Source organism: Alternaria dauci, chromosome 4 (genome assembly GCF_042100115.1).
Source record: "Alternaria dauci strain A2016 chromosome 4, whole genome shotgun sequence".
Taxonomy (NCBI): domain Eukaryota; kingdom Fungi; phylum Ascomycota; class Dothideomycetes; order Pleosporales; family Pleosporaceae; genus Alternaria; species Alternaria dauci.
In genome coordinates this window covers 118,972-130,984 of record NC_091275.1, presented here as the reverse complement: position 1 = coordinate 130,984, position 12,013 = coordinate 118,972, and the positions used below count along the sequence as shown (strand labels likewise).

The following is a 12,013-nucleotide window of genomic DNA, read 5'->3' as shown; positions in this document are numbered from 1 at the left end:
AAATAATAGTATACTTATATAATAGCTCCTTAAGTATAGCCTTTTATATACTACTTCTAACTATATAGCTATTTTTAATTAAGTAAACTAGTAGAAAGAAATAATTTTAAAAGTAGTATTTATTAAAAGTTAATAAAAGATTTAAGGTAAAAATAAATTTTTTTTTATTTTATTTAAAAAAAGAGTTTTTAAGTATTTTAAGTAATAGTTAGTATAGTTTTTTAAATCCTTTATTACTAATAGTAAGATTTATTTCTAAAGTATATAGTTTTATTATTTATATTACTATATAGCTAATAATATTATAAGAATAAAATAAATATAAACTTTACTACTATTTTACTTTAACTTTAATATAAATTAATCTTAAAAGCCTTAAGTAACTAAGAAGCCCTAAGTAACTAAGAAGCCCTAAATAACTAAGAAGCCTTAAGTAACTAAGAAGCCCTAAATACTATAGAGGTAAACAGTATAACTAGCATAGGGTTAGAGGTAAGAGAGTAGTTATAGAAGTCTACCCCTAGGGGTAAGATAGTATCTATAGAGTACTACCCTTAGGGGCGAGATAGTAGGCGTAGAGTGCTGCCCCCAGGGGCGAGATAGTAGGCGCGGGTTGCTGCAAGTTACTGCAAGTTGCTACCCCCGGGGGCGAGATAGTAGGCGTAGAGTGCTGCCCCCAGGGGCAAGATAGTAGCCGTAGAGTGCTGCCCCCGGGGGCGAGATAGTAGCCGTAGAGTGCTGCCCCCAGGGGCGAGATAGTAGCCGTAGAGTGCTGCCCCCAGGGGCGAGATAGTAGCCGTAGAGTGCTGCCCCCGGGGGCGAGATAGTAGCCGTAGAGTGCTGCCCCCGGGGGCGAGATAGTAGCCGTAGAGTGCTGCCCCCAGGGGCGAGATAGTAGCCGTAGAGTGCTACCCCCGGGGGCGAGATAGTAGCCGTAGAGTGCTGCCCCCGGGGGCGAGATAGTAGCCGTAGAGTGCTACCCCCAGGGGCGAGATAGTAGCCGTAGAGTGCTGCCCCCAGGGGCGAGATAGTAGCCGTAGAGTGCTGCCCCCGGGGGCGAGATAGTAGCCGTAGAGTGCTGCCCCCGGGGGCGAGATAGTAGCCGTAGAGTGCTGCCCCCAGGGGCGAGATAGTAGCCGTAGAGTGCTGCCCCCGGGGGCGAGATAGTAGCCGTAGAGTGCTGCCCCCGGGGGCGAGATAGTAGCCGTAGAGTGCTGCCCCCGGGGGCGAGATAGTAGCCGTAGAGTGCTGCCCCCGGGGGCGAGATAGTAGGCGTAGAGTGCTGCCCCCAGGGGCGAGATAGTAGCCGCGGATTGCCGTAAGGTGCTGCCCTTGGGGGCGAGAGTGACTAACACTCACCGCTAGACTTACAGCGGCCTATGCAAGAATAGACGGCTTCTCGCCTACTTATACCTTGTGTAGTACCTCTCTATTGCTTTCTTACCTTCTCTTATCTCTTTTCCACTTACCTTAGTTTCTGTGTTCTTTCTAACAACGTTGCAATGAAGCGCCCTCTAGCAAACGTTTTAACCAAAAACAGCAAACGGCAGCGTACGAATGATCCAGAGATTGAAGAGACAACTCCTATCCACGAACAAGCTGCGCCATACCTACTCGCTATAGCGAAGTTTCCAATCGATGCGCTTAGCGCAGAATGGAGTTTTGGTGTCAATAGGTCTATTGACACAGCACACCAGCGCCGCCTCTGCGAGATCTTTAACGAAACTGGTATTCTTCGACGAGACCCTAGCCACCAACTGCAGATTGCCTGTTCTAAGGAACACGTAGAGCAGATGCTTCATCATCTGAAGGTGGAATTGCCAGCTCAGAGCACAGTTACTTCTGCCACGTTTGCGGATAAGGAAGGATTGGAATGGCCGTCGTTCAAGAGCTGGAAAAGCGTGACTGGAGGGACAGCGGAACTTATTACGGGTCACCATCGTGTAGAGGCATTCAAAGAGTATCTTCGCCTTCGGCAGTTAGGAGAAGAGGAGAGGTGGTGGGTGTGCCGCATCTACGATAAAGGCGGGTGCCCCTTAACGCGCGTACTGTGAACAACAGCCCCTAACCTTTTTAGACACGCTACCACCAGACACTCGTGTTAAACTTCGGGCGAATCGGGCCGATATTACGCTCCCTGACAATCATGGCCAGATATGGTCCGAGTTAACCAGCCTGTTCTGCACAAACGCCAATCTCTTTCAAGGCTCAAGCAAGTCAGTTGAGAAAGAGATGAGAGAGCATCTTCAGCTTAGTAGCCGCGTCAAGTTCCCAATACGGCGGCTAGTTACCCTGTGGAGAAATCAAAACTGGCAGCCCCTGCTTACGCGTTGGTGTTCTACCGCAATTGGGCAGGCAACGTTTAATCTCTCCACTTTTGAGTGGATGGCTAGTTGTCGGATAGATGACGTATGTGTAACCCGCCGCCGAAATACTCTGACCTGTCTTGCTAATCTACTGTCTAGCATTGGTTCGCTGCGTTTGAGAACGTACTTCGCATCTCTACATCTATTCGAAAGCAGTATGGGGTTGACGCCAGTTTAGCAGACTGGAACACGCTAGCTAGCCTGCCCCAGGCACGAAGTCCCCATGACGTACAAGACCTGTTCTACCCTGGCGAGGAGTTAGACAAGGATCCTGGCCCTTCCCATACGCGCCGGCAGGGCTTCTTCCCAACTCTAAGCAATGAGGCCTACCATGCGCTATACTCCACTGTACTTTCAAAGCCCACACACACGTACACAAACATCCTCGCTCTCTTAAAAACCCCGAAGAAAGAGGGGAAGCTTATGAGGAGTATTATGACCCACGTCAGCCAATGGGTAAACAGCGGATCCGCCAAGGTGTCTGACAGCGACAACAACAAACCCGCACTGCGGAAGTATCTAGTGCCCGTGCTGCAGAGCAGGCATGCCGGCCAGGCTGATCAAAAATCTCTTGACCTCCAACAAGAAGTACTGCAACACGTACAGCAAAATGCGGAAGCATTCACAAGCTCTATACTAGACCGCTATATTGACGAGTACCCAAGTGCAGAGATCAAGAACTACGGCGCACGCTTCCAGCATAAGGTGTGGAGAGAACTGCTGTCAATTGTGACCAGTTTCACAGGGCCAACCTTGCACAACAAGCACTTGGCGTGCCTAATTCAAAGCGATACCTACATAGCGCGAACGCCTACAATCGCACAAATCGCGTGTGATGCTATCTGTCAGGTCCCTGAAGTCGTCAACGAACCTGCGCTCCAGTCTACTAGGGCAGCAAACGACTTGCTAGAGACAATTCAGGTCGCAATCACTGAATGGATGTCTAGACACACTCTAGAAGACTCTGATAATACAAGTCAAGAGGTTCCGCTGCCCGCAAGGCACTCTAACGCCGAGTCTAGCAGAGAGAGAGAGCTCAATCTGACAGTCTCTGAAGCGGCACGTAGCGTTTCAGCACGGTCGAGTTCGGACCAGCTTACCCCAGAGCTAATTTCTCACCCCTCAACTGAGCCGCGCATACCCAAGGCATCCCAGCAGACCAAAGTTCAAAACAGGGGGATTGAGGACTTGAGTCTAAGCGACCTTGCTGCAGCCCGAGAGAAACACCGTCAGAAACGCACCCTTAGCGACCAGGTAGCTGTAAAGGGCAGTGCTTCTCTAAGCGAAAAGACCCGAAAGAAACACCGTAAGAAACACACCCTTGGCGACCAGGTAGCTGTAGAGGGCAGTGCTTCTCCAAGCGAAAAGACTCGACAGAAACAACGAGGGGCTTGGAGGAAGTAATCCGTATCTGACCCTAGCCCTAACCCAATAGACACTGTTCCTCTCCTCTTTCCTCTGCACTGGATATTGTGATTCTCGATCATCATCTATCGATCTACCCTACAAGATCCTCAGCCCTTAGCCAACGTACTATTTTATATAATACTGTTCTTATCATCATGTCTTTAGATCTTGCACAACAAAACGATAGCGATTACGATAACAGCAGTGCTGGAGAGGAGGACGGCCTGTACCAAGATGTGCAACCTGATGAGCACGATAGAGAACCTGACGAGCATGATGGAGAAGAATACCACGAGAGCAGCCTTGGGGACGAAGACGCAATAGCGAATAATCAACTTACCTGGGCTATTGACCACAGCGGAGGTGACCACCGACTACCTGGTGAGTTTAAGAGCATCCTACTTGTACGCATATAGTAACTACGTAGTAGTGAAGGGATTTATCAAGATGATAGACAGCCCCGAATTTAACGGCAGTAAGGCTATTGGAATGCTGCAGAAGCGATACACGATAGACTACGGATCGAGGCGCGTTGGGTCCCGACCAGCCAAGCCTGAGGACAAATTTATCCCTGAGTTCCACCTCGACCTTATCATTATCATCGGCCGGCCGCTCCAACCCATTGTGAAGTTCTCTACGTTCTTCGACCACGTAACAATCAGCTTTAAACACTGGCGAGCTCCATACAGCGCTAAACACAGCCACGGACTGTCGTTTGATATGGAGCATCGTACCTTCCGTCTTGCAAAGGGTGGAACGCGCGAATCTTGGTTTATTGTTATGCACCCTGTCGATAGCACAGTAGACCCTCTTCTGTCAGGCAGCGAACGTCGCAAACGCCGCGAGAAGGCGTCTGAGCACAGCGCTCTCAAACCCTCCCATGCCCTGTTCCTTACGTCGTACATTAAGAAAGTCTTCCTTACAGGCGTATTACTTGGAGAGGGTGTTGAGGCTTCTTGGAAATTGGATGGACCCCAGTCGCAATCGATCTCAATCGTCAAGTGGGAAACGTTCCAGGAGCAGTTCATGGAAGGGTGGCCAGAGTACGTGCGCAAGAACACGCAGGATCCGTTCTGGACTAAGAACCTGCCAGCGTTCCATGCGTATGACTACGGGCAGAACCTTCCAATTGAGTTGTCTACTGAGCAACTCAATAGTCTGCCTAAGGAAACCCGGTTGCGCCCTGATGACGAGACGTCTGACTCTGATGACGAGACGTCTGACTCTGATGACGAGACGTCTGACTCTGATGACGAGACGTCTGACTCTGATAGCGAGACGTCTGATTCTAGGAATGATTTGTCAAACTCTGGGAATGATTTACCAAACTCTCAGAATGATTTATCTAACTCTGAAGACGCGGCGGCTAGGTCCGAAGGCGGCGCAGAGGGGGCTACGCCCCCACAGAGCGGTACACAAACAGGCGATCCAATTCCCCCGCCGCACGACCATCAACAGCCGTTTGATAACTACACACAGGATCTTCTACGCGCACTAGAGGACAAGTATAGACTGGAGAGCATTGAGACGGTCTCCTACGCGCTAGCGGTCGACATCCACTCAATAGCATCTTCCAACCTCCCTAACGCCTCTAATGACGTCGGTGTCATTCTCGCACCTGCGCGCTGCCTCCTTGCCAATCGCAACAACGTTGTTCGCCAATACCAACACCCGCGCGACTTTACCTTCTACCCTCTTGCCTTCCATCCATCGTACGGCAACTTCTCCTCCGCGCAGCCCCCAGCATTCCTACGCGACAACGTGCTCGCTGTAATGGAGGACAACATGAGCTATCAGAACAACGGTGCGAGCGTGTTGACTAGTGGTTATTTTCAGGCGTACTCCAACATTAAGCGAACTATACGCCATAGCCCCGGCAACTTACTTGCTACCAAGGGCATTGCCACGGCTGCCCTGACGCTGCCAGATCAGGATGGCAACCTAAACCCTCGGGTAGCGGCGAAGCGGCAGCGTTTACTGCGGAAATTGCGAGGCGAACAGACTCCTGATAACCCTACGTCTTCCCAACCGTTCGCTCGCGAGCAACAGCGGATTAAAGCCGCTATAAAGGAAGAACTGTACGCGTTTAGGATGGAGCAAGTTCTGTCTGTGCAGGTGTCGCAGTTAGCTGACGGTCAACGGAATTTTGCGACAGTGCTTCAACCTATCCTCCAGCTAATCCGGTACTTCTCGCTGGAACAACCTACCTACATTGATGTCCTCTTCGCGTTCAAAGAACGCATCTTTCCAAAGGTTCTCTCCTCCTTTGCTAGTCTGTTCGCGCACGCATCAGACGAGTTTTATCGTCGCTTCAAGGCTGCTGGCTCTAAAGGGCTGCCTTTTGCCCTAGCGGAAGGTGTGGCCGCATTCGATCGCCTTGGCAGCTACTGCTTTACTGGGTTCCCCCGGTCTTTAGTGGGCTCAGTGCTCGGGCCTCTCTGCACCATAGAAAGCATTGAGCAGGGTGGGTGGCCGTTTATCGACCCCAACATGCTCAATCTGCAAGGCAGTGGCCATGCTAACCTAGTGCGTTGGCCGCGCATGGACAATGGACGACCTATTATGATGCACGTTGCTTCCATTCGCCACCACTATGGGCCCCAGGTTGCCGCTTATTGTCACAGCGAGGTATGGTTCCGTGAGCTTGGTGGGCTCACAGGTAAAGGGCCTCGTGGCGCAGAAGAGTTCCTAGTAGAGGTGCTCGAAGAGATGTGGAAGCCGCAGACAATCGCTTTCGTAACACACCAATTCTATCGCGCTCTGAACAAGGGCGGACGGGGCAATGCTCAAAGCGTAAGCCTAACAACACTGCAGGCACGACAGGAGGCGCAAGAGCAGGTGACGCGTTGGGCTGAAAGCGAGCACCCCTTCTCTGCAGGGTTCGTGCAATTAGCGTTTCAAATATCAGCCGCTAACACAGTACAGGGAGTACGAGTCGATCTTTCCTGTCTTTTATCCAGAAGCGACTTCGGGTTTGAGAAGCCAGACGCGACGCGACTTTGCGCAAGAGCTCTACTGGGAGTGTGTTAACAGCCATGGCCAATCTAGTAGCTACCTCTTTTCAAAGAACGCGAGCTGGTTCACTGTGTTACGCGCTGCCGTGCAACACGCCAGGGCCAAGGCGATGAAGGAGGAATACTGGATCAGCGCCATAATGTCAGCTCTAGCGGCGTGCCGCATTGACTGTGTGCCTGGTTCATACCATGGCCGATTGAGCTACCGGAGAATGACGCGGCTAGTCGGTAACGTTCCGGCCCCATCCGCTATAGCGGCGAGACCGGGCAGCCTCAAGCGGGCAGCGATTGAGGCAGTACACCAAGCAAAGCGGCGCTCGCAAACAAAGAGTACTATCGACTTTGGTTGCCAAATCCCTTTTAACGCCATCCCGCCGCTAGTTGAAAAAGGTTTTCAGCAGTTGGACGGCCAGTTCTCAAAGTCCGGCATGAATCAGAAGGTTCGTGAACACTACCACAGAGCACGTCAGTGCCTCATCGAGTGCTTAGGTCAGCCAAAATGCGATCTAATGCTCATGTTGGTGTTAACCCTTGCATCCTCTTCAGCTACCCCTACTGTAGCGGTGAATGCGACTGAGTTTTCCAAAGGACCAACCAAGAACTCTGAAATGTTTGCGGCCGCCTTGGTAACAAGAATGCTCTGGTCTCTTCGACCAGATTACTTCCCGTCGGAGGAAGACGATGGTTGGGTGCTTTCGGTACGGGAGATGACGAAGAAGATTGGTAAGACTTCCCTAAGAGAGGCCCTTTTCCCAAGTAAGAAGCATTGCTAACATAGTACTATCTGGGGTAGAGCACAAAGGTTGCAACAACCGCTTCCTTCGACAACTGCAATGGATTCGGGTTACTAGTGGGCGTCGAGACTCCCCAAGGAACAGCGACATAGCGATCAACTATGATTCCGTTCTTGAGAAGAGACGTACAGAGTTAATGCGACTACGGAGCGATGCTAAAGGTTTTATTCAATGCGTGTTTGGTAGTTCTGATTATGCATGGGTTGACCGATGTCATACTATTATACAGGAGTCCCCAGTGTAGAGTAAGCTATTATAGCTTCCACTATAATTTTACATCTTCTCTCCTATAAAACACGTATATACTATATACATCTTCTATCCTATACAGCTTTTGAAGAGATTAATACACGTTACGTAGTGTTATGATTTTTTAAAATATTTCGTATTAACTGTAAATTCAGAAAAACACCAACCCCAATATTAACCGTACTATCGTTGTCGCATGTAATCCGTTTCTTAATCTTAACTGTGTCTCTTCTCTACTATTTACATAATTAACGTAATAGTAAAAAGACGCAGGCACTAGAGAATAGAGCCTGCGAAGTCTACATTGCATTAGTGGCTGAAGTAGCACAGTGTAGAGGCATCCTGTTACTATTCTCCGCAGGCAAAGGTAATAGCACCTTGCGCGGCAACCTTTAAGGAAAAGAGAGGAAGCCGCTATGTGTTTCGCTCTTCTTTGTAGTTATTTGTAGATTTGTAGCCTGCGGTGTTGTTGACTTATCTGTATCGCAATACGACAGCAGCTTCCTAGCAGGCTGTAATCGTCGAGAGCCACGGTACAGCCGGTGACTTAGACGACAGACCTAGCCTAACACTAAATTGGCAAGCTTCCGCAACACGGACGCATACACCCCACCTGCTAATAAGCACCGCTATGACTAGCAACTCTCGTCTACCTCACTACTTCCGTAGAGTGTCGCTAGAAGCTCAGCATTGTGCTCTTCGAGCCCATCACTCTTTTTCCGCAGCGCATAGTTCAGGGTCGTCAGGTAACCCGGTTTATTGTTCAACCTATAGGGCTTACAGGACAGAATAATTCAAGTACCGACATCTGTCGCAATGGCGCCGGCGATGCCGGGATACTTTCCGATGCGTCAGAATCAGTGTCATCTTCGGCTTCGCTGTCTGGAATCTCTGTTAACCCCACCGCCGTAGCTAGCGCATTCGCTTCAATGCTAAGCCTCTCCTTTCCAGCAATCGGCGCACCAGTAATTCCATCCGGCCCTAGCCAGGCTTCGAGGGCCCTGCTTGCCGTGCAAATTTCCGGCCGTTCGCGCTTCACTAGCTCAAGAAAAACATCGCGCTGGTTCTTCCGCAGCACACGCTCGAGCCAATGGTTTGAGACCTCTTCGTGGGGTATGAGCAGCAGCGATCCCCAGCCTAGAGCTTGAACTATGTCGAACCATCGTGTCGCTCGCTTTAGGCGGTAACGAAAGGCTGCGTGGTCAGATTTAGATGGTGATTGGCAAACCAGATGGACCAAATATGTGATAGCCTCTGTTCGTGCCTGGCCCTTCCCGTACCTGTTGCGAGTTCTGTCGTTACTGGCTAGACGATCAGCGACCTGGATTTCGTCGACCTTGCGAGCGTACGCCTTCCCTAGCAAAGCGAAAGCCCAGCGAGTGCCAATGTTTACAGCTGCAAGCATCGTCTCGTACCGTGTGCACATGTCCCAGGCAAAGCAGAATGCATTGTCGGCATCAGTATGAAGTGTTGCGCTACTATCCACTGACTGCGACATTTGCGTCTGGGTAAGAACATAACGATCTACTGGTTTTACCAAGAACGGCGTGCCCTGTTTCCGCCAATTATGCAGGAACTGCGCAGCGCTGTACTGCGAGGTTGCATTTCCAAAAGCACGCGCTTTTGCTAGCATGCTGCAGGCAGTATAGTAGGGTGTTGGCGAGGCTGTATAGAAATCAGCATCTTCCGCGACTTTTTGCTTGAAGATCCAAGAGATCGTCGGCTCATCGTCTGGCGCAATGCTGCCGTACGCCATACGTTCCTGCGCAGGCATCTTCTCAGGCGGTTCCTTTAAGCCTATCGCCTCGAGCTTTATTACACGCGATCTTTCTAGCTTTCTTGTACGCCGTAGCTCTGCAAGACGATTCTTGTTTGTAACTGTTGCGGACCTCTTTACGGATAGAGGCGTCGTCGCACTCTGGTTTTCGCTGTCCTCGTCGCTTGTTCCGCGCTCGTGTCCCCCCTCCGCTCTAGCTGTGTCTTTGCCAGCGTGTACTGTCATAGTGTTGACTTCGCTAGCCCTAGCCGTCGATTCGTCCGCGCTGTCCTCCTGTATTGCTAGGCGGTTTAAGCTGTTGGCACGGATCTCGCTGCGAATAGGCGATGAGGAGGCTGGACGTTTACGGTACGGCACAAGGTCGCCTGTAGCCCTCTGTGCTGATGGCGGTATGCTATCGTCCTTGTCTGAGTCTATAGCCATGCGGTCCTCCGCGATGCCTTCCGTTGGCGTCATTAGCCGCGCTGTAGTTAAGTTTCTAGGCTCTAGAGACTTACTACTAGCAAAGTCCATAGCAGCGCTTGTGAGACGCCCCCAATTTTCTGCGTCAAGTGTGCTGGCACCCAGCGTCTCTTTCAGCAGCCATATCGCATCTAGTGTCGAGTGGGCTATGAAAACCGGCTTGCACGCTTCGTCGTCGCCTACTTCTGGAACGATCCATCCCGCGTATCGTACATCGCCTGGTACACGGCATGGTTCTGCGAGACGACGCGCAAGAAATCTGCTGTAGGACGGGTTAGGTGGGCTGTATGCTAAGTTGTTAGCGACTGTAGCGTCCCACTGTGCAGGAAAGCCTCTTCCGCTGTGTTTATCCTGACAATGGTCACTATCGAGCTGTAACTGATCCATTTTAGAACCAAGGCTGACGCTCTAAGCCAGCGATTAGTGTGTGGGTAGAAAAGTAGTAAGAATAACAGCAGAGAAAAGAAGACGTGGCATGGAAAGCAGGGGGCCAGGGCGTGCCGGCAAGGTGCGGCATATAGTCGCACCGACTAACAAGGTAGAGTACGGTCCCTAATCCCAGAAGAGGTCGCGTCCTTGAGTGTAGAATACATGTTATTTCTCTTTTTAGAGTGCTATTCTTATATAATATTGAATACTAAAGTTTAGTTGTTGAAGACACGAAAGATCTCAAAGAGGTAGTCCTAGATAGGGAGGGTCGCTCTGCCTCGTACATCTAAGAGCGCAGTTCCAAATAATATAACACTAGTATTTGCCTTTAGAGGTGCAGCGTGAAGAAGGTTGGAGCGCCAGCCCTAAGGTAGTTAAAGCGTCCGAATGTTCCAGCTGCAAGGTTGCGATATGGCTTGGGACGCAAGTTGCCGCAACGGTTGGTTGCCAGCGAGGGCAAGTTACGCAGAGACCACGGTATGGCTTCATACACCTACTAACACCTTTTGGGCAACTCTCTGGACTGTCCAAGGTACTGCATGACAGAGTTGTCAACAATCAAGCCAATCAAGCTGGGTGCCCCAGCTTAGCTTGATTAGTGGGTACCTCTACCTCAGCTTAGCTTGATTGGCTTGATGGTTAAAATTAATAAGCTTGGCTTGTTTAGCTTGATTAGCTTAACAAAATTAATCCCCCTTTCAAGAAGCTTAAAAGGGGATAGTGTAGGGGTATCCTTATATAATCTTATCACCACGTGATCTTATCACCACGTGACCTTACTTACTTACTTTAACCTTCTTTATAGAGTATTAATTCTATCAAGCCAATCAAGCCAAACAATCAAGCTAGCTTATAGTAGCTTGGCTTAATTGATTTATACCTCTACTCTAGCTTGGCTTGATTGATACGCCAGCTTGATGCCCCAGCTTGATAGCGATCAAGCTGGCTTGATTGTTGACAAGTCTGCTGCATGAACAGACGGTTGTTGAACCAATGAACAAACTGATTCCTAATGGTTGTCGCTGTAGAGAAAACGTCGAGGTAGGCAGTATACTCAGTCCTGGACGGCACGCTGGGACTCTGCCTTGGCCACTGGTTCCTCAGATCTTCCACGAACGAGTCGATCGCCCTAGTTTGATTCTCCTGAAATGCGGCGTGCAATCCTGTCGTGATGCTGCTGTTCAGTCTCCGATTCTCGCTTTGGTAGATTCGCTTCATTGGAATCTGCAAACGCCTTGGTGTTGCACAGCACCGTGTTCCGAATCGCATTCTTGTTGAAGTCCTGTCCCTGGTCTAGCTCGTATTTCAGTGCAGTAGGTGGCTGTACCGCCGAGAGCTTATATACCCTATAGGCTGCAGCTAGAGCCTGTATCGCATCCATGTCTGACTTTTCGGCGTAAGCCGTCGTACAAAACTATGTCATTAGATCACGATATGGCTTGGGAAGCAAGTTGCCGCAACGGTTGGTTGCTAGCGAGGGCACGTTGCGAAGCGGTTGCGATATGGCTTGGGACG

The 12,013-nt window shown here is 50.2% G+C and overlaps 2 protein-coding genes across 2 annotated transcripts; one reads left to right on the top strand and one right to left on the bottom strand.

The window, feature by feature from the left end:
* Positions 1-3,928: 3,928 nt before the first annotated feature.
* On the top strand, positions 3,929-7,297 carry ACET3X_004695 (uncharacterized protein; the record flags this gene model as incomplete). Its single annotated transcript, XM_069450918.1, has 5 exons — positions 3,929-4,154; positions 4,204-4,816; positions 5,144-6,652; positions 6,699-7,227; positions 7,277-7,297. The coding sequence occupies 5 exons, from the start codon at positions 3,929-3,931 to the stop codon at positions 7,295-7,297; spliced, it is 2,898 nt and encodes a 965-aa protein (XP_069306739.1).
* Positions 7,298-8,593: 1,296 nt separating this feature from the next.
* Positions 8,594-10,063, bottom strand: ACET3X_004694 (uncharacterized protein; the record flags this gene model as incomplete). The annotated part of the gene is made up of 1 exon (XM_069451804.1): positions 8,594-10,063. The coding sequence occupies one exon, from the start codon at positions 10,061-10,063 to the stop codon at positions 8,594-8,596; it is 1,470 nt and encodes a 489-aa protein (XP_069306738.1).
* Between the last annotated feature and the right edge of the window lie 1,950 nt (positions 10,064-12,013).